We start from the raw sequence: 22,818 nt of genomic DNA on the forward strand, positions 1-22,818 counted from the left end.
AACAGTGTCAAGCAGAGGATAACAGATATTGAGACAAAACGATTTAAGCAATGTTCCTCTTTTTTAACTCCAGATGAACGGAGATATTTATCTCTCCCAGCTAGGTATCTAACTACTCTCAAGATACAATCTCATAGAAGAGCGTTTATCCTGGCCCGAAATCGCATTCTGCCATCCACTGTTCTGCAAGGGAAGTTTAGACGGGTCCCATTGGGCGACAGACTCTGCCCGTGTAAATCCGGAGTAGAGACCATTGAACACGTGTTCTTATGATTCTGTTTCTATGACGACGTACGAAACGATCTTATTCATACGATATTGGTCCATTTCCCAGGATGCTCTGAAGATTTTTATATAAAATGGCTTCTCTCAGACTCCAATTCATATGTGACAGCCAAGGTGGCAAAATTTTGTGCTAACCCCATTAAGATTCGGTCCACCCAAATTAGTGGCACCCAAACTAATTTATGACAGAGTTAGAGAAGAAACCGATTTATTATTTGACATAGTTCATTTATTTGATGTACTATAATTATTATCCAATTATATTTTACGTAATGAATTAATGATGATAAATCATGTCAGACTAAATTTTTAGAATATATTTTAGATTGTATTTCTGATCAATTCTATGTTTTAATATGTGTGCTGGTTGTTGACCATAATAAATTTTGCATTTTGATTGATTGGCCCCTGGAAGCAAAGCCTAACTCAAATAAATAAATAAATAAAAAATAAGCTAGCTAATTTGTTGCCAACATATTGCTACTTTAAGAGTGCATGCCACCTTAATCCTACACTAATTCATAAAGCACATGCCATTTCATAAAGTACAGGCCACTATCCCTTTAACGTTAAAAAAAAAAAGCTGTCAACAAAAGATGCTGCCGGGGGGGGGGGAGTTAAAAAATTTCACAAAGGTGAACTCATTTACCAACCACCTTAATATTTGAATATATTACAGAGTGTGAACAATTAAAGATGTTACATACATTTTCCAAATGACTAGATATTGCTCTCATTGTTAATGAGACTGATGTTGAAGGAATAGATGGCAAGTGGACATTTCACTGTCATTCATCTACTTCCATTAGTAGCACTTTTCAATTGTATTATTCCTTGCATCATGAGCTGATTAAGCCCAATGGTCACAAAATAATTTCTAGCTACAAAGAGAAGGCAGTGATGTATAGAGCAAATAAACTGATTCAGCTTTGTTGAATATTCAATATGCTAACAGAAGTGCAGCCAGTTGAATTTAAAATAAACTGCTGAAGTCAGGGAAACAAGTTGAATTCTAGCCAATTCAAGGAAAGAAATGCAGTTTTTATCTAAATTCCTACTGGTGTGTTGACAGAAGAAAAGCAATTACAACAAAGTAACCGTCTCTTGATATAGCACCACACTAAATGAAAACAGATTTCTCTATTGACTTGTGGCAGCAGTTGCAAACCTCAACCTGTTTCACAGTAGTTCAGAACTACTCTCAGACTTCAACTGAACTGCATGGAAAATAAAGGGCTGTCTCCAACTGTGAAGTGTAACATTTGCTTTCTAGTAGACACTGGACACTGCTGAAACAAATGCTACAGTCAGCTATTAGAAGGTGGCAATGGTTTTCGAAAGGCACAGAACAGGAAATGAAGCCATTAATGCCCCAGTTACAATACTTGATGGCAAAGCTTTGGGATTCCAGCTACCTCTCTTTAGCACTTATGAGGAACAGAAAACCACTTGAGCTAAGGGCTCCCTAAGACTTGTGGAGTTTATTGTAACTTACAGTAGGTAAGTGCTAAAAACATAATCAAGAACAGGAAAAACCAGTTTATTACATTAAAGCAAATGGTTTCACATTTGCCAACAGTTCTTGTGTGTTCAAAGGCACACAGTAAGCATACATCTGCCAGGAGTTTGCAGAAATATTTAAAGGCACAGCACTTCTTTACATTACTATGTAACTTAAATTGGTCTGATACTCATTTTGCTTTGAATCTCATTTCATCTTCCCCTTAGATTACTACAGAGTACTTACAAGGAGTTGATCATACTCTAATTTAACTCTGCCATCCCAGGTATTTGATACCTAGAGGTGGTAATTTGCAATTGATCCAGCTAAACGCATGTGCTGCGTCTCAGAAACTCAGTAGTTCCTGTAAGAAAAGCACCATAGCTTATATGAGAAAGGACAACTCATTTGAGAACATTATGAACTGCAGCTACAGGAACCAGAGCCCAGAATCCCTCTTTCTACATTTGGAGAATTTCCCCTTCCTACTTTATACTTTATACATGCACTTATTTACATTTTTCATAAAGTTAATTTTTGTACTGTAGCATTTCAAATTGACAGTATTACGTTTTTGGAATTAATTGGCATCCCTACGTATTAGCTACTTTTTTCATTACAGAGTTACTTAAATTTTGCTTATAACTTACGTTAGACTTAATATTAGTCTTAATATAATAAGAGTACAGCAATGTCTCCAAGCAGCCAACCAAGATCAAGCTGGCATTGTTAGAAGTACATTTAAAAACTCCAAATATTTTACCAAGTTTACTACTGTACAATGCAAACTGTATTTTTAATTTGTGCTGGAAAAAATGATAAAAGTTTTTATGCTCTGCGATAGAAGACTTAAACCAGCATGAAGAAAATAAACCAGCTTGTGGAGCAATCCTAACTCTCAGCCAGGAGGAGCAGGCTGAGTGGAATAGTGGTGCTACCACCACATCCAAAACTCTACTGCTCATGCTGGCCAGGGGAGAAGTAATGGGAGGGGCAGTTGTGCTTATTTTCACCAGCTCCACTCCCTCCCTATCCAAGAGCCAGCCCATTTTGGAGGTTCTACTGGCTACAGCCTGCAGTTGTACCACCCACCATTTCAGTAGGCCCAGCAGAGGGACATGTCTGCCACATCCAAATCCTGCCCAGCACAGTGGTTCAGGACTTTGGATTACTCTAATAGCAACTTAGAATTTGGGCATAACTATATTTTGGTACTTTGCTGCACTTGGTGAAAATCAATGTTTATCAGCTTGTCCAAACAAGTGGGATACTTATCAATGGTCACTTGCACTAGGACAGCAACCCCAACCATGAATAGTTAAAACAGGATATAGCACAAAAGCTTTACACATACCAACAGAAGAAGAAAAAAGAAATGCTACTTTCTGCTCTTTTCTGAAGGGCATTTAACTTGCATGGCACAGGTGCCCCTCCCTCCATACCCATCACCCGAATAAACAGGACAACATTGATTAGGGTGAAATTAGGCCACAACTTTACTGGTTACAGATGTAGAGGTTTAGCATATGCATGGGGTATAACCACTGAACTACCAGCACGCCTGCTGGGGTATACCTGTTAGGGGTCAACTCTAGGCAAAGAGGTCCTATGACATACATCAAGTAGAAATCCCCTGCATGGTCATAGCCGCCTTGAGGAGTGCTATGACCCTAGCTCCAGCCTGGGCTTCTGGAGAGATGCGACTCCTACCAGATCCCTTTAAGGGGATACCCCTGAATACTGGAGGAGCATGCAGAGGCTACACCCCCCTCGCCACCAAAGACTAAGGCTTACCCAATGCCTAAACTGCTACCCAAGCCAAACGTGGCTGGCTGCAAAACCCCCTACATCTGCAACCAGGACCTAAGGCCGTCAATGATATTTTGAGAGCCAAACATCATTACCCATGACTGACAGGTGCACACCATCGTGCCTGAAAAGCACATCCTTGTCAAAAGTGATGTCTGGGTGCCAAATCACCCTTCCACCAGTTGCCTCAATTCTGCGCACCACTACACAGTTCACCACCTTCCTTGCCTTGGTAATCCTAGCGAGTTCCAGAATATGCCACCATTGACACCTCTCTAGCAACTCAGACCAGCATATGGCCATTTTAGGGTATAGTTCATTTAGAGCCTTGAGGTTATCCATGATGGCCAAAATGAGGTCTATCCGTCTTTCCATGGGCCCAGATCATTTTTCCCCAGCTGGATGACTAACAGATCTAGACAACAGGCTTTGATTCTAGAGGACAGGAAAGGCGTAAGTTGTTCCCAACACATACTTCTGTGACTCAGCCACGTTAATCTGGACACTGGATGTTAAACCAAGTCTGCAGCCCCAGGAAGATGAAAAAGCAAGCACATGTGCCCAACACTGTGGGCTGCATATCCAAATTCTTTTTGGTGCCTTACCAAGGAGGTGGAAAACTGGCCCAAGTGAAGTACCCCAGAGGTGGACCAGGGCTAGCCAAGCAGCCTGCCATGACTGGCCAATTTTGGGAATGCTGCGATCTGCTTCCCCTGCCAGTGCAATGACTCAATTGTCATCGTGCCAGCTGGAGAAAACAGTCTGCTGCCAGATCATGGTGGGGTGGTGGGTGTCATCTGTAATGCTGCTTGACCAATTAAGGTAAGCGTACACATACCAAATCCACAAAAGTTAAGATGTTTGGCACAGTTTTCTCATTGACTTTTGAATCCTACTTTATCAAGAAATGTATTTGCATATAAATGTACATTTGGCGATACATAAATTGGTCTCCCAAGTTAATGTTTCAAAGTCTCAAAAGAGCAGAAACAAGTTGCAATTCAGTAAATAAATTCTCCAGGTATTTCTTGCAGCAATGGTTCTTCAAATTTAAAGCGCTTGGAAATGGTGTTCTGTTCAACAATTTTTTCTTTTTCCGATTGCCTACATTGGCCCAGGGTATATGAAGCTACTACAATCAGCTCTTCTGACACTAATGACTCTTCTGTTTTTTCTCCATCTGTAGAATTTTCAGAAGTAAAATCTTCTTCATTTACAACAACAGTGTTTGCTTCCTCTGTGTTCTTTATCCAGTATATAGTATCAGGAACATCCATTTGTGCTAGCCAAGAATGTACCAAACATTCATCTGCTGTTGCCCGTTCCCTAGACAGAAAAGAGGGAACACTTGCTCAAAAAGACTGGCCAAAAGGATGAAATGCTAAAAATCCAGTTCAGAACACATTATCCATTATGTCAACAGTTTCCTCCCACTAGAAATTCATCATTAAACTGATCTGTGCTTAACATGCATTAACCTTTTTCATAATAGTCCCCATGCAGTGAAAAAGATGTTGCATTAATGTACTTGCTTATAGTATGTTTTGTACAGAGGGCAGGCTCAGGTCCACCTCATACAAAATAGTTGGGCAGCTGGCTGCTCAAAATTGCATCTATCAGGCAGAGAAGGGTATTTGTGCAGCAACTTGTCAGTTGGACTGGCCAAACTGTTGCGAGTCTTCCACATAAATCTTTTACAGAAGTGCAATGACAAACCACATAGCAGCAACCAAGCTACATGGTGAGCAATGCTAGACAAATTGCACCTAGATACAATTTTGTTGCCTCCATCTGACAACTGTTTTATGTGGCTCACATTTTAGATCACTAGAGAGCAAGTGAATCTTGGGAGCCCCTTCACAAATTTCAGAATATTTCTACTTCAATGTAAAGATTTTGGATTTTCCTAATGTTAAGATACAGTCCACAAGTGTGTTTTAAAAGCTGAAATGGACTTTCAGTAGTGTTCACTTTGTAATGGTCACATGAAGTCACAAGTAGTACTGTACTGTAAAGGAATCTGTAGAAATGTACAATCTTCAAGAATTCTAAATATTTTGAACATTCCTCTCCAAAGAGTTCAGCTACTTTACCAATATCATAGCAGTTATATCCCTTGAGCAAGTTTTCTAGTTTAGGCTTCAAAACTACTGAAGAATAGCTAAATTCACTTCTGATGCAAAAATCAGAAACAACTTCCTGAAATACATTCTAACTGCAATTAGGCAGCAACCTATAGAACATGTTTAGGAACAGTAGTCTGTGGATGCCCGAGTGGCTTTTCAAAGACAAGGATGTGAAGAGGTGGGGTCTCCAACTTGCTTGTAAATTCAAGGGTTTCCTAATTATTCAAATAGCTAGCAGGTCAGCAGTAGATGGATGTTTTTCACTTGCTATGTTGCATTAGCTCCTACAATACAATAAACACTGCAACATTACTAGAAGAACTTATGGAGTAATGTGTAATTAAATTTAGTTTATTGGGGGGCATTTTAAAAGGCAGGAAAACTTCTTTAATTCAAAGACATTGATTACTTCAATGTTTAAAATTCATAGAATACCACTATAAATTTATGGAAGCATACTTTTAAGAAGAACTCAGACCTTATAGTACATAAAAAAGTGAGAAACTGTCGAATGATAAGACATCTGTGCTGTATTAGGAACAATGTGGCCCATGCTATTATGGGTAATCTGCAAAAAATTTAATCAACGTCAATGGCCTGATTTGAATGTTAATGCTGCCACCTTCATAGACCATGGTTTATTAATATTAGGATCCTGGTTCAATATCATAGTTAGTTAGCTGCCATTAAACCAGAGTTCCCAATTTCAGAACTCAAGATTTAAAAATAAGCCACGATCACCATGCACAAGCCAGCATGTTAGGGAAGTAGCCCACAGGACTAATGCACATACCTGGCTTCTGTAACCATGCTTTCATAAACCAGCAATGTTTCATCTGAACTGAATTTTATTTGTGCCTTGTATGGTTTAAGGCAATGAAGCAAAAAACTTTTAAATATAACTTACTCAGGCTTTTTAACCAGAAGAGATTTGATGAAATCCACAGCAAATTCAGATATAAGGTCAAAATCCTCAGAGTAATTAACATTCATCTGAGATATATTTAAGAATGTTTCCTGTTTATCATTTCCCAAGAAAGGTGATACTCCTGTGAGCATAACATATGCTAGCACTCCAATGCTCCTAAAATGAAATAATCACACATAAGCTTCTTAAGAGGAAAACTTGCAGTTTATAAAACAACTATTCAATAAAGAGCTCTCCTTACCACATGTCTGTTGCAGTGCTGATTGGATCATAACTCAGAATTTCTGGAGCTATTGTAGGGGGGGGGGCAAAATAGAGCTGGTTGCTATGCATTCTACTAAAAACATGAACAATGTAAGATATAGATGCCAGTAGTATAGAATCATCAACCTACTTCTGTAGCTTTTATCAATGAAGGTATCAGAAGCTTGAGAACTAATAAATGTAGCTTGCACTAATTCTGTATATGTTTCTTACAGTGTGTTCTTGGATATTCTGAATCATTGCCACAACTTAATTACCAAGTCTTTCAAGAGAACATGCAGATTTGAAACTCTGACTGATACTTTAATCCAAATATTTGGATTACCCCATTACTGCTTGCCCTTTATCACATTAGTTACTTGCTAAGAACTTACCCACATATTCAGGTGTTCCCATAATTTCTCTTAGTTCCTCACTATTCTTCATTACTCTGGAGAGGCCGAAGTCAACTATTCTAACATCTCCCAGTGGTGATTCACTGGTTAGCAGAATATTCTGGGGCTGAAAATAAAATAAATAAAGGTAGTATTAGAAGAATACAACTATTAATAAATTTTAATTGCTTAAAATTTGCTACAGCACCAAGATAATAGGGAAGCCTGTGTCTGCTATTTGAAATGCAGCAGGCTTTGCTGCTTGCTGCCTTTTAAGTCTGTGCCCAACTTTAGATTTGAGCAGCTGACATGATATAAACTGATAGCTGGGTGACCACCTACCTGTCTAAAATGGTCCATAGGGTAGGGCAGGTTCTGGAAATGGTTCCCCACTCTGAACTACAAAAAGTGGTTCTTCATATTGCCTCCATACTTCAAAACCACATCTTACCTTCAAGTCAAGGTGAACTACATTATTCCGATGCAAAAACGAAACACCTTCTAAAATTTGCCTCATGAGACGCTTAACATCTTTTTCCTTGAAGGCATCATCTCTTTCAGCTACACACTGGTCAAATATTTCTCCTCCAGCAGCACTGAGGAAAAACATATATATATATTTAAACTTTTCTAGAGAAGAGAAATAATACCCAACAATTCACTCCAATAGCCTTATTGCTCGCAGCGTATGTGAAATGTGTATGCTTGCCTTAAATAGGTCTAACTGGTAAATAAACAGCTTTTCAGTATTCTGGTAACCTACCTAGCTATTCAGTGACCTAGTCCAGATGAATTGCTAAGCAAAACCATGGCTAAGCATGAAAGAGCAAGAGTACTGGTAGTCAAGATGAAAAATAATGGGTGCTTCACTCCTTCCCTACTTTTTGCTGCTGTGCTACCCCAAAGTTAAGCTATGGCTTGGCTCAGTTAGTGATATGATTTTGAGAAAAGTCATTTGAATATTGACAGAATCAAAAAAATAATTCCACAGAATCAGCACTAGCTTCTCTTTTACTGATCCAGTCCCAAAACATTAAAAAGAGAGAGCCCAGATGCCTTCACTGGAAAGAAGGCATAGAAAAAACTTCTAGGGACCAGGCCAAGACAGTTTATTGCAATCTACTGAAAAGTCACTCTATTGCACACCAGGACTAGCACCAGGCTTCAGTGTGTCCTCAGCATGGTGCTGCTCATAGGCACCTGGCCAGCACCACCTAGGGCCCCACCACTGCTATTAGGCTCCCTTGCCCTAGTGCTGCTTCTCTTGTGGTGTGCAGTTGGGGTTGGAGCTGGATGATATACCATGTTTCCCCGAAAATAAGACACTGTCTTATATTTATTTTTCCTCAAGAAGACACACTTATTTTCAGGGGATGTCTTATTTTTATTACGTCAGTATGGTACAGCAATCTACATTTATTCAAATACAGTTAAGTCGTCTTCTTCTGGAACAGCGTCATAACCCTCCAAACCCAGAATTCCATCCTTAATTTCTTGCGACTCCATTTCCTTTAGAACCACTGGACCCAATATTTCATGTTGAGCAATAGAGCTCTCAGTAAATGAGCAGCTCTTATCCATGTAACTCAACAGAATAACTTTCTTTTTGCACTCATCTTGTCTGGGGATTGTTTCTGGTTGGTTATGGGGGGGAGAGACCCACAGTGCAGCCACAGCTTTACTTCTTCCCCCTGAGGACACACAATACCTAAAACAGAGCGTCCTGCTCCTCACTTCACTGAGGAGACTTTTACTTCCACTTTCTACCGGTATGTCTCCCTCTATGCTTCAGCTTGCAGCACGCACAGAACGACCGAGACCTGACAGGGGGAGCTGACCTTGTTGATGGGGCTGCCCGCACCTCTCCAGTCACCTCCAAGCCGCCTTCCCACTGGAGGAGCTGCCCTGCAGCTGCTGCCCATCTTCTTAACCGCTCCGCGTTGGTACGCTGCATAGCCATGCCTATCCAGCCTCGCCTCTTCCTTGGCGCCCTCCAGAACTGTGCCTATCACTATGTCTTATTTTCGGGGTATGGCTTATATTGCGCAAATGCTTAGAAATCCTGCTACGGCTTATTTTATGGGTATGTCTTATTTTCGGGAAAACACTGTATTGATAAATTGTCTGAAACTGGTATGGTGTTCATATCGTGATACTGGTTTCAGACAATTTGAGCTGGCGATTCATCACGTCTGCTCAAATTGCCTGCAGATGGCAAAGACGCAGGCAGGCAGGCAGAGCCCAAGAAGTTTCTGGGCAAACTGTGGGGCAAAAGGCTTCGCACTCCCCAGCTGAGCAGTTTAACAAAGCTGCAAAGTGCCGATGCCCCTCTGGCTCACATGAGCCAGAGAGGTATGGTGGCTCACTCAGCTGAGGGGCTGGAGCTATATTGGGGCTTGGTAGGGCTGTGTGTTGTATCTCGACTGATTCTTCCTCCCCTAACTAAGGTGGGCAGGAAGAAGTAGCCAAGATACATTCCAGAGTCAGACATCATTATATATCAGCATATTGCAGTATTTAGCTGCTGGTTCAGTGTTAGAAACTGGGATAGGAATGCTAGGAGCCATGTGGCTCCTGGGACCTAGATTATGGGCGCCAAAAGAAAATGTTTAGGCACCATTATTATTATTTTTTGCTGCCCGCTACCAGACCAAGCAGCCCTGCAGGAACTCCTGGCCCCCCATATTTTGCTACTGTGCTACCCTGACAAATACCTAATCTAATTTGGAATGCTGGTTGATATATCACAATGATGAAAACCAGGTATCGCTCAGCCCTAGTTGCTAGTCATTTCTTTATCCAGCAATTATGATTACTAAAAATAAACAATTAAAAAGACATTGGATGTTTTTATTCGTGTGTAAACTGTCTTATTGTGTATTCTGCATTCTGCTATGTATTCTTAACATTCTTGAACACCATTTCCTAGGCAGGATATAAATTAAAGAACAAACAAAACAATGCAAAGCACTGTGATATTAGTCTCCAAATTCTCAGGGACTTGTGTTACAGTACTAAAAAACTGCATCAAACATAGAGACAAGCATTGCTTTCCTAGTTCAGTCATATACCTAAGCATGAAAATAGGAACTTTGTACAATTCATAGTAGTTATGCTTCAATGAGTCAATATGTTCCAGGAACATCAGGAATCTGCTGGTTAGTAACGAATCTTTTTGAAGCCTATAATTATTCTCTTAGAATAACACATCCTTAAAGATATATCTGATAATAGTACTGCTGTAAACCTCATACCTCCAGAACCCCAATAACACTTTTCTTGGGGAGATATCTTCAAACACTAGTTAGGAGCCTCATCAGACTGAGGATCCACTAACTTCTCCTTTCAACCAAGCTAAGTCCCTTTGCACTGACTTCCTTCAAGGTTTCAGCTCTGAGATTGCAGTCCTACAAAGAGTAAACTCCCACTGAAGTCTATGGGCTATCAACCAGTATCAACCAATCCTTTTCATGCCATGGTGTGGTTTCCAGTGTTTAGAACCTTAAAGCTATGAACTCCATTCCTCTGGAATCCTGGCGAAGGCAGTGTCATTGGTAGCATTAAGTTTCTATGGATGATATATTAAGACAACACACACACACACACACACACACACCTGGTTATGCAACATTCTGAAAAACTAACAAGAGCTCAAAAATGGGGCAAAAATTTGGCATTGCTTTTGAATAAAATACGTTAATGATAAATCCTGTCATTTTATAAACCCACCACATGATTATAATGAAATTAATACTTACTATTCCAAAACCAAAATAATTTCTGTTGGTGTTTCATATACTTCATGCAAGTTAATAACCCAATGATTTCGTTGTGCCAGTTCCAGAACTGCAATCTCATGAATTATCTCCATCCGGCAATCTTGGCCCTTTCTTCTTTTCCTCATGAATTTTGCTGCAAATTCTTTTTCAGTTTCTTTCTTTACACACTTTTTTACTACTGCAAATTTCCCCCTAGAAGAAATAAAAGTTAAGTTGGAAGCAAATTTCAACTACACACAGGCCCCACATTACACACACAATGTGTTCCCTAGAAATTGTTCATTAGGCAAGTGTTTGCATAATGAGTTGACGATTTCCATTATTTCCTATAGTAATATTTCTAATGTGGGATTTATCCACTCTCTTCCCACCCCCTCCATGGTTTCTTCCTGAAATAGCTGCAGCCAATCATCAAAAGGGAGGCAAAGCCAAAAATTGATTGTTCACAAAAATGGCTATCACTGATCAACAAAGCACACATAAAAAACAAGGAAGTCTGCTTTTCAGATAAGTGAATCTGCAAAGTGTTAGAAACTCAGGTAGATAAGCCAGGCACCACATGATGCCTGAAAACTACGTTCTGGGCGCAATAACAGAATGTCTGGAAGCCCTCTTTTTTTTTTGTATAACTAGATTACAAAGCAGAAAATGAATGAACTCTAGCTAAAATCTTACATTCACTTTTGATATAGTCCAGTCCTCATCTGAAGACTGAAAAAAATAAAGCTTCCCCCGCCCGCCCCCCTAGTATTCATACAGTATGTGGGTTCCTTCTCCATTCTTCAGAGATGGGGTGGAAGTGGAGAGGCAGATAGACAGATGGAGGGAGCCCAGCAGCAAAGCAGATTGGGGCAGCACCCAAATCTCTCTCCATGAGGAAAAGGAAGGGGAGGAGCAATGCATGCATGGCCACTGCCTGAGTCCAAACCAGAGGCACATTCCTGGTTAAAGGCAACATACACACAGCTGGGCCATCACATGGCCTCCCTGAGGTGGAGCCACGGTTGGGCTTAAGGGCAGGATGGATAAAAATCAATGATTTTTTAAAAAATAATGGATTTTTAAAATTTAAATCGGATTTTTTATTTAAATCAGATTTTTTTTAAATAAAATGCTTTTTGAGGAAAATATATTACTATCCAAAGGTTATTCCATCACGAAATAGCCTAATGTTTAATTTTTTTGGTAAATAAATTCCATTAATCCATTCACAATGTCATGCTCTTCCAGAGGTTTTTGTAAGATTATTGGGCAGTTTCTCTGCCTACAAGAACAGAGTTGAGAAAAAGACCTTAATCCTATTGTTCTACAAACCTATGAATACAGAATCAACCCCTTCAGTGCTAAGTTTCAAGAAGTTCAGTGAATAGAATAGAAACAATATTTTTCTGATTGTTTGGAGTGGAATAGATCTAATAAATGTATTTAAATTGTTATCAGGGTGGATTTGATTTAAATCACGATTTAAATCACCAGTCAGTAAGGCTCAGGGCTGATTTAAATTTTAAAAAATCTGATTTAAATTTTTAAAAATCTGATTTAAATCGGATTTTTTTGATTTAAATCAGCCCTGAGCCTTACTGACTAGTGATTTAAATCAGTTTGATTTAAATCAAATCCACCCTGATTGTTATTATTAAGGTAATGATTATTTTTCTCCTTCCTAAGTACAACAGAAAAGTTGTCCAAATATGAATGATTAACCTATTAAACTGGGGATAAAAAACTAATATGAAAAGTTGTTATTCTAAAAATCTTCATCTACTTGCATATTAAAGTTATACCAGCATGAATTAGTCTATGTAGAAAACTATGATTTAAATCAAATCCACCCTGCTTAAGGGTTTGTGTCTTGGTGGCTTAGACTTGCGCTGACCTCTCCCCACCCCCAACCTCCCATTCTGTTTGCTTCTCCTATCCCAGCCTGGCAACTGGCTGAAAGAGCGGGGCAGTGTCAGGAAGCCAACCCGCAATGGTGCCTGCCACCTGTGAGGTACTGGAACACAGCTCCAACTGAGAAAAAGCCCTGCTTATGTATACTATTAAGACTTCTCAGATTTATAGTCCACAAAAACTGAAAAAATGTCAACCTATTAACTCTCAGTAGTCTTGAAATACCAAATTTGTCCACCTGAGCTGATAAGCAGAACAAGTACTGCTTCATTAATTTTTTTAACTTTCATTAGAAATCCTTATGCTTTTAATATGTATACTAAATTTAAGATTCATTTTATTAATTAGTTTTTAAAAGCATCATTTATCAAAATTGCCTTGCTTTAAAAAAAAAATCCCCTGCACACACACACTTGGACATAGAAGCTCCACTAAAATTAATGGAAATTAGTTTCAAGTAAATGTGGCTAAGTGCAGGGCGTGAGAATTTACTTTAAGAGGCAAACTAAGTGGAACCAGGAAGTTGGAGCACTACAGGAATACAAATGTATTTCCCCCAGGAAAGGGAAGGTTTCTTGGTTGGGTATGGGCTATAAACTTGTAATTTAATTGGGAAAGAAAATTCTGGGTAAAGTTAAATGGTTTCATTAGCTAAATCTGATGTCTGCATTATGGCATTGGCTAAAAATCTGAATGGTTTCACTGGAACTCAGAGTTGAATTAAAGAGAGCTCAATGTCATTTCTTGAGACTACCAACCTCAAAGGAATGGTTTAAGTTGGCATGCCTCCGGGCTTGAAGAAAAGAAACAAAGGCCCTACTGATCACAAGTCAAGCTCAATAAGCAAAATACTTTTACGTCATATGTTTACCCACTCTCTGGTTGTCATGGATCCACTAGTGAACATCTAAGAACGTGACATAAAATAATAGTTTCTTAAAGTAAACTACAATATCATGTCACTATGGTGGTTGCTACACATATTAATAGTAACCTCAGGAAAGAAATTAATTGTTTTGAAAGTGAGAAAGAGGATTTGCAAGTAACGGAACTGCATTTGATTTTACAGAATTCTACACTATTTCTATAGGGATATTCACAGTCTTCCCATACATTCTGGATTGGTGGCGGCCGGGGGGGGGGGGGTTGTAAAAGTCATACTCTACTGACAGCAGTTCCTTTTTCAATGAAAGGTTTCATTACCTGTGTTGTTTTACTGGGCAATTCTAAGCATATTTACTCAAAAGCAAGTTCTAAACAATTCAATGGAACATACTCCTTAGGAAGCAAGACTACAGACTTAAAATGCTGCAATTGTAAGATGAATAAGATGTAGGGCAGAAGTGAATTCTCTAGTTAGATTCAATATGCATAACAAAGAATATGATCCCTTAATTCTCTTTCCTATCTCAAACAGTATATTTATGAAACAAAATCCACATTTTTGCATTTTAATATGAAAATATTGAACATATAGCCAATTAGTAACATTTATTAAAGTAATCATACTGCATTGTATTTTAAGTCTCACAACTTTTTGATATTCTGTGAAGCTTATTGTAAGTTGCATGCAATTTAGCCATACAGTAAGCCTGCAACTTACGTGGGGGTTACAATCCAAGGATCACACCTAAAGCCAAAATCACATATCGCCAATGATGGGTGGGATTGCCAAAAGTCATTTTACCTGGAACCCCATGCCCTTTCTGCCTGTTAAAAAAATAATTAGTGTTTTGCCAATTGCATGAAGCAATACACACAATTTAAATGTGTTTAAATTTCAGGCTTAATGTAATTTGTAAATAATGAGCATACCTGTATGAAGCTATCTTATACGTCAGACTACTGACGCACCTACCGGTAACTCAGTTCTGTCTACAGTGTAAGTTCCACAAGATGTCACAGGGTTTACTAGGAGATACATGAACTTCCTAAGTTGGCTCAAAGGCTCCTGAACAAAAATTCAGGTATACTGATATTTGATCCCTTTTGGGACACAGAGAGTAAAATGGCAAGTGTGCAGTGCACATCATTTTAAGCTGCAATACTACTGTACTTTTAAAAAAAATCAACGAAGTTCTATTTGCATGTGTCATCTCTATTGCTCTAGCAACTCAACTACTGCTCTTTTATATTACATTGTAAATTAGGGAAAGAGGCTGGTATCACTAAGGTAGATGCCAGCTACTACCAACATAGATTTAAGCAGATGCAAATGGAATTTATGACTGATTTAGAAAACTAAAATAATTATCTTAATATTTGAAGGCAATGAGACTCCAAGTAATTGTATTTTGGGTTGAATTATAGGTTTACCTATTTGTGATCTCTCTGGGAAAATCTACATATATGTCTGTACAGCACCAACGCCTGGCTTTTCTACTATTTCCCTTGAATAAGTACAGGAATTTATACAAGGAAATAACATGGGTTGAGGGAAAAGCAGGTTTTGGCAAGGTAAGCAAACATAAAATACACATGGCAAAGCTATCTTTAGCCATCTCACCCCTTGCTTTTTCCTGTAAGACCAATTGCAGTCGTTAACAGTCGTCAACAGGTTTTCCGCACCTATCAGCCAATCACCCATTCCCACCACCCTTCTGAGTAATACCCCTCCCCACTCTCTCACTCTATATAAGGGTCTGGTGACTTCTGTTTCAGTGTATCTGAAGAAGTGTACATGCACACGAAAGCTCATACCAAGAACAAACTTAGTTGGTCTCTAAGGTGCTACTGGAAGGAATTTTTTTATTTTTTATTTTGTTATGAAAATACACAATAACCCTCAATATTTCCCACACTTTCCCCTATAGTCAACCAATGCATAAATGCTACCCAGAAAATGAGTAATGAGAGTCATACCGTGTCCATCTTCTAGGGAAGGAATGGGGAAGGGAAAGCTATGGATTTATATGCCCTGAGTATTAGGATGAGTCAGAAGGGTAACCAATCTAACATAAAGTACATCTTCAGTCACTTTCAGAAATGGTTGGAACACTATGGACAGTGGCATTTAGTTTTCTATATACAGTGGTACCCCATGTTACGTACGCAATCCGTTCTGGGTTGCGCCACGTAACCCGGGCGTACTTAACACGAACAAACAAAAAAGAAAAAGAAAAACCTCGGAAGTTTGTGGGTTTTTGCGCTTCTGCACGCGCTCCGGGGAGGACTTCTGGGTCGTGGAGATGCGTAACCCGAACGTACGCAACACGGAGCATACGTAACAAGAGGTATGACTGTACCTTAATAAATTAAAGCCATCCAAACCTAAGTCTGATGTTCTCTAGCAAATCCAGTTACTCTAGATCAGGTCTCCCCAGTCTGGTGCCCTCCAGATGTTTTGGGCTACTCCCACATCTGAAATGTACCAGGTTAGGAACATAGGAAGTGTCTTCTACATGTCAGCCCAATTTAGCTCATAATCATGGGCATACCCAGGATTTATTTTAGGGAGGGGCAGGCTTTATGTTGGGGGTGGAGACAGAACCGAGTTATCTGTAGTGAAATTGGTCAGTTAGTTAAGTGTTTTTATTTATTTACTTGATTTAAGGGGGGCTATGCCCAAGGCTCATATGTACAAGCATGCTACTTTCCACCAAATGGCAAGGATGCAATCTTTTATTAACCTTAAGTGAGATTTCATTTATAATAGGTGTTGTTACGCTTTACTGAGCTTCACAAACCAAAACACACACACATCCTTATGTGTGGCAAAGTACATAGAACCTCCACTGAGTCAGACTGTTGGTTCATATGGCTTGGTACTGTCAACACTAACTGGTAGCAGCTATCCAGGTTATTGACAAGGAGTCTTTTCCAGACCAATCAGGGACATGCCAGGGATTGAACCTAGGTCCTTTTGCATGCAAAGCAGATGGTCAATCACTGAGTTATGGCCCTTCCAGACTGTGGAAGGCTGCCCTTGAAATCTTCCCTTCCCCATTATTGTCCAAAGTGATTTCTCAATCAATTATATAGAAATCTATCACATAATGCAATACCCCTGTGAACAATGTAATTTCATGGAAACAGAATTTCATGGAAAAATACACTTTTATGCTATTTAGGTTCAGAGACTGTGTTTACTTCTGATCTCTTCATTGCTAATAAAAGACTTGATGACCATTAAGCAGGGACACAGCTACCACACAAAGTCACAGAAATTATTTCTTTGTCTTCCACTACAAGTCTTCATAAATTTCTAACAATGCTTCTATGCAAAAAATACCTGAGTATAATCCTCAGGCATTTTTTCAATAGCAGCCACTAGAACTTTTGTGGGCTTTGCTATCACCATCTTATTTTGTCTGCAAGGAGAAATGTCACACAACAATCAGCTGAACATCCTGGATTTAATAATAGTAGTAGGGTGATTAACATTTTATGCAAATCTCTGTAAGAGGAGCAAAATATCAATACATGAGCCAATATTTCAGTACAGTGGTACCTCTGGTTACGAACATCTGGGGTTGCATTTTTTCGGGTAACGAACATTTTTTACCTGGAAGTGAGTGTTCTGAGCTCTTGGAGGCCTCACTGCTGCCCAGAGCCAAGCCCAGACATCCGCGGGGCCTGCGGAGGCTCCGCGGCTGGGCATCAGCAGTAGGAGCACTCCGAGGCCTCCACGAATGCCAGGAGCCAGGCCCCGACATCTGCAGGGCTTGCATGACTGGGCTCCAGCAGCGGGAGCACTCCAAGGCCTCCGCGAATGCCGGAAGCCAAGCCCCTACATCCACGGGGCCTGCGGAGGCTCCGCAACTAGGATCCAGCAATGGGAGCTCTCAGTGGCCTTCCCAACTGCCGGGAGCAAGGCTGCGACAACCGCAGGATGCCCAGCAGGTCGCATCCCAGCCCCAAAGTTAGGTAAGGAACACTTACCTAACGAAGACCAACAGCAGTGAAGCTGTTAAGAAAACAAAGATGAGCCTGGGCTGAAAAGCCCTTTACCCTTGCCCCACCTACAACTGTAGCAAGATGGGTAGCACCTAGCCAGGTAAGCCCACCTACCGTGGGAGGGGTGGTGGTGGAAAATTTTGGGATTCTGCAAGGGATTTTGGGATTTGTTTATGTGAGTCTGCCCTGTGCCTTTGTCTCTGCTTTGCTCCTTCGTTTGGGGGAATCTGCCTTCTGCCATTGTTTTGGGGATCGTGCAGAGCCCAGTTCAGCTACTGGTTGACTGTGTGACTGCAGAAATGGATAAAAGCCCCCCATCCAAACAATGACTATCATCAGTGCATGTAAGAAAAAAAATGTTAGTTTTATCATCTACAATACTTATTTTATAGTACAGTACATTGATTATTGCCTTCATTTTATGGATCAGTGGTCTCGTTAGTAAAATGCGTGTTAAATTGCTGTTTTAGGGAGTGTTTTTCATTGTCTGGAATGGATCGATCCATTTTTCCATTACTTTCAATGGGAAAGTGCGTTTCAGGTTAAGAATAGACTTCCGGAACCAATTAAGTACTTAACCTGAGGTACCAGTGTACAGCCATCTCCCCATGAGCATGTTATCCAATTATAATTACAACAGGCTAGGAAGCCTTTTCATTCTGCTAGTTATGTCATGATCCCCAATACAGGTTTGTTTTGCACATTAAGACCAAATATATTTTAAATAAATAAGTGTAGGTTATTAGTATACTGGCAGCTTTCACTTTAAGTCGTATTTAAATGACATAATGTTTTACTGTATTTTAACATTCCACACTCTGGAATTATATGAACTATGAAGAGCAGGTTATAAGTAATTTAAATATAAACACAAACAAATATTTCACTATGCAGAGCACTGACTAATATGCAGACTCTTGCTGTAGTACACTTGTTAAGGACTATCACTGCACTATGGATTAGGGAACAGCATCCTGCAGTAATTCAACACAAATAATTTCCATGGATATTTTCATATATGAAATTAAAGAGCTCCACATATGAATTCTGTTAACATGGGAGAAAACTCAGAATAGCGAACATACAATTCCAGCCATATTATTATTATGCCCAATTTAAGCCTTATGCAGATGCACTTAATGCCCAAAGTTTTCTCTGATCTCCTATCTAATGATTAGCCATAGTCTGCTATTTGTCAATGAAACACACATAGAACTGGTGCAGCCTGCAACTACTTTTAACTGGACTTTTTTGTTTTGCATTTTGTTGCAACCTGAAGATTTTGGTAAGGACAGGACATCTACATCCTTGATGATCATATTATGTTCCAATAAGATGTGCAACTCATTTTGAGTTTCAGAGCACATACTCATGTTACATTTTTATATATGCAGGCCCACACTTGTGTACAAAGATGTGTGCTTGATTTGTGAATGAAAGAAGGGCTGCATTTGATGTTTTATTATGTTTTTAATCTGCTGGAAGCTGCCCAGAGTGGCTGGGGAAACCCAGCTGGATGGGTGGGGTATAAATAATAAACCATCATCATCATCAATCTAAGGATTTTTATTTTATTTTATTGCTTAACTTGCAAGGAAGTCCATGGAGTAGATGGCAGGATCTGCTAACCAACAGATCTGGGATAGCTGTCAGCAGAGGATGAGATTCTTAATCTCAGATACAGTGGTACCTTAGTTCTTGAACTTAATCCATTCCGGGAGTCCGTTTGGCTCCCGAAACCATTCGAAAACCAAGGCACGGCTTTCGATTGGCTGCAGGAGCTTCCTGCACTCAAGCAGAAGGTGCGTTGGATGTTCGGCTCCCGAAAAACGTCCACAAACTGGAACACTTACTTTCAGGTTTGCGGCGTCTGGGAACCGATTTGTTTGACAACTAAGCTGTTCCAGAACCAAGGCCCCCTTGTATTCTGGGGCGGCGGGGGTGGGGTGGGGTAGAGAGAACCACACAATTGGGACTGGAAGCTTTAACTCAGTAGGCCATTGTTATGATACGATCAAAGTTAAACATTTTAATAGAGGTTTAAACTTCACCTGGCTTGCACATAACCATTTAAAATTGGCTATCACCAATAAATCAACTGCCCAGATATCTCTAATACAAAATTGTATTGCAGCAATCAGAAAAAAGCAGATATAGTACTTTATTTTTTGACCAAAACCTCATCTCCCAAATGCCTCCGTTTTAGAACCTTTCGTCTCCCGAACACCGAAAACCCAGAAGTAAATGTTCCAGTTTTCTAATGTTTTTCAGAAGCTGAATGTTCGATGCAGCTTCTGCTTGCGTGCGGGAAGCTCCTGCAACCAATTGGAAGCTGTGCCTCGGCTGTTGAACATTTTGGAAGCCAAACAGGCTTCCAGAACGATTACATTTGACAACCGAGGTTTGACTGTATTATTGAATTTCCTTTATTTCTTTTGAAATGTGTTTATTTTCAGGTTTTGGTAAATTTATATGATATTCACTTTGAACATGGATGAATAAATCTCTACTCAAACATGACAAGTATTTCTACAAGGAAACTGCATATACAACAAACATACATTTTTAGATTTAAAAAACACAAACCAAAGACTACAAGATCAGTACTGTGCCTGACAGTATGAAGAATGTATACCTTCATACTGGAAAGACTCACAACTCGCGTACTTTAAACAAGGGTGAAGTATAAAAGCTTCACTCATCCGTTGCCTTGAATTTTTCAAGGTTAAGTATACATCAACCAGCGGTGTATCCTTAAAGCAGGCATGTCCAAAGTCCGTTTTGGGGGTCTAATCCGGCCCCCCGGTTGGTTTTCTCTGTCCCCTGTGGCAGTTTATTTACAGGGGACAAATCCTTAAAAAAGCTCAACAAGTTCAATCGTAAAAAAAGCTGAACAACTTTGGGGTAAAATCGTAAAAAATTCCCAGAAAAGCTCAACAACCTTGGTCGGCCCCCCTCATGCATGATCACTTCATCAAATCTGGCCCTCTTTGCACTCCTGCGAAAAGGGTTCAAACTCACACCTCTAATCCCTACAAAATAAAATAAAAACACATCCAATAGTGCACAAAATGCATACTTTTGCTCACATAAGTAGACTGCCAACAACTCCTACCTGAACCATTAAACTTGGAAACAACACTGCCCCAAAAGGGTGAAAATCTGGTTCTGTAGGGCAGAGGGGTGTGTATGGGGGAAGAGCACAATGTGTCCATGGGCATACAAAGCCAAGCTACCTGATTCCACACATACAGGACCAAATGTATTTTGCCAAGTCACAAATGGGTGGGGCTGAGGTGAGGGAGAGACACAGGCAGAAGGGGAATTTGTTTGTTTGTTTACTGTATTTATAACCCACCTTTTTCTCCAAAGAGTTCAATGTGGAGCAGCATGGCACTCCCCTCCATTAATTCCCACAGCCCTGTGAGGTAGGTTAGGGCTGAGAGGCAGTGACGCCCCAAGTCACAGCAAAGGGAGGGAACTTGTTTATCTCATGAAACTTATACGCCGCTTGATTGGAAGAAGTCTCAAAATGGACAACGACGACGAATTTAAAAAACGTGCTAAAGTTAAAATACTAATGCAGGTTAAAACTCCCTCCGCTTTCTAAGCACCTGGGCAGGCTCGTCTAAGCAGGGGCGTTTTCAGCCGACGCCGAAAGGAGCGCAGTGAAGGCGCCCGGCTCGGTCTCCACAGGCAGCGAGTTCCGAAGTGGAGGCGCCTCCGCACCCAACGACCAGCTTCTTGCAGACGCGGAATAAGAGCGCGTTACGCGGCACCCGCGGTCGTGCCAATTCCCTCCCCGGCCCTACTCCGGCGCGCTAACCACTGCGCCCCACTGCCTCTCACAGCTGCCAAGGAAGGCCGAGCGAGCGACACCCCACCGCCCTGCCGCCTCCCCGCTTCTCCTACAATGGGCTCCGAGATGCTTGGCTCGCAAGAAAACTCGTGTGCCCGCGCAGGGCACCGTCCCCACGTGCGGCTCAGCACGGCGCTGGCTGCCGACACGGGCTGGCAGCGGCTCCCCGCCCCTCCAAGCTCCGGGGAAGCTCCTGCCGGCGCCGCTCACCTGCCGAGCTCGCGGCCGGGGCTGAGGCTGTATCGCTCCTGGAAGGGCTCGGTGAGGATGCGCGTCCGGATCTCCGTCAAGAGGCCCCCGCGCCGCGGCTGATGGGGCGCCCGGCTGCCCCGGGAGCGGCGCGGCGGCGGCGGCGGCTTCTCCTCGGGACTCATGGCGCGCAAGAGAGAGAGAAGTCAGAAGAGGGAAGAAGGCAGGCAGGCGGGCAGGTAGCGTCCTCCTCCTCAGTCCCTCGCCACTCTCTGAAGGATGGGAAGGCAGGCGGCGCTGCCCGGCTTCTGCCGCTCGCTCTTGCCTGAGGTAACTCGAAGCAGCGGCAGGGAGACGGACTGCGGCTGCGCAGTGGAGGGACGGAGGGGAGGAGTCTCCACCGCCGTCGCAAGCGCTCTTTGGGCCGACGGCTGAAGAGTGGCGGGAGGAAGCCACGCCCTCCATGCGAAAGGCCCAGAAGCAAACGAACGAACCAACCCATAGAAAACCCCTGCGCTGGAAGGGTTCCTGGCTCGGCGATTGGGCAGCGCCACCTGCAGGCTTGGCTTGGCGCGTGCGCGAGCCTCAACGGACACGCGGGGGAGGGTATAGCCGCCTCATTCTATTTATTAATCCAGGGGTCAGCAAACCTATTCAGCAGGGGGCCGGTCCACTGTCCCTCAGACCTTCTGGGGGGCCGGACTATATTTTGGGGGGAAAATATGAATGTATAAAAGCACACATTCTACTCATGTAAAAACACCAGGCTGGCCGCACAAATAACCCAGAGATGCATTTTAAATAAAAGGACACATTCTACTCGTGTAAAAATACGCTGATTCCCGGACCGTACGTGGGCCGGATTTAGAAGGCAATTGGGACGCATCCTGCCCCTGGGCCTTAGTTTGTGGACCC

General features: G+C 41.3%; 1 protein-coding gene across 1 annotated transcript; it reads right to left on the bottom strand.

Annotated features, from left to right (window-relative positions):
- Nucleotides 1-1,808: 1,808 nt before the first annotated feature.
- STK17A (serine/threonine kinase 17a) lies at nt 1,809-22,088 on the bottom strand. Its single transcript, XM_033166071.1, has 7 exons — nt 21,925-22,088; nt 11,046-11,258; nt 7,739-7,883; nt 7,288-7,414; nt 6,891-6,939; nt 6,629-6,805; nt 1,809-4,921 (listed from the first exon to the last, which is right to left on the bottom strand). The coding sequence occupies exons 1-7, from the start codon at nt 22,086-22,088 to the stop codon at nt 4,597-4,599; spliced, it is 1,200 nt and encodes a 399-aa protein (XP_033021962.1). The 3' UTR covers nt 1,809-4,596.
- Nucleotides 22,089-22,818: the final 730 nt, after the last annotated feature.

Source organism: Lacerta agilis, chromosome 12 (genome assembly GCF_009819535.1).
Source record: "Lacerta agilis isolate rLacAgi1 chromosome 12, rLacAgi1.pri, whole genome shotgun sequence".
NCBI classification, from domain to species: Eukaryota; Metazoa; Chordata; class Lepidosauria; order Squamata; family Lacertidae; genus Lacerta; species Lacerta agilis.

Coding starts and splice junctions, on each gene's coding strand:
- STK17A (XM_033166071.1), bottom strand. CDS start 22,088: ATGAGTCCCGAGGAGAAGCCGCCGCCGCCGCCGCGCCGCTCCCGGGGC. Junction 11,259..21,924: donor CCCGGCCGCGAGCTCGGCAG/GTGAGCGGCGCC, acceptor TATTTCTTCTAG/GGGGAAATTTGCAGTAGTAA. Junction 4,922..6,628: donor CTTCTGGTTAAAAAGCCTGA/GTAAGTTATATT, acceptor TTTTCTGTCTAG/GGAACGGGCAACAGCAGATG.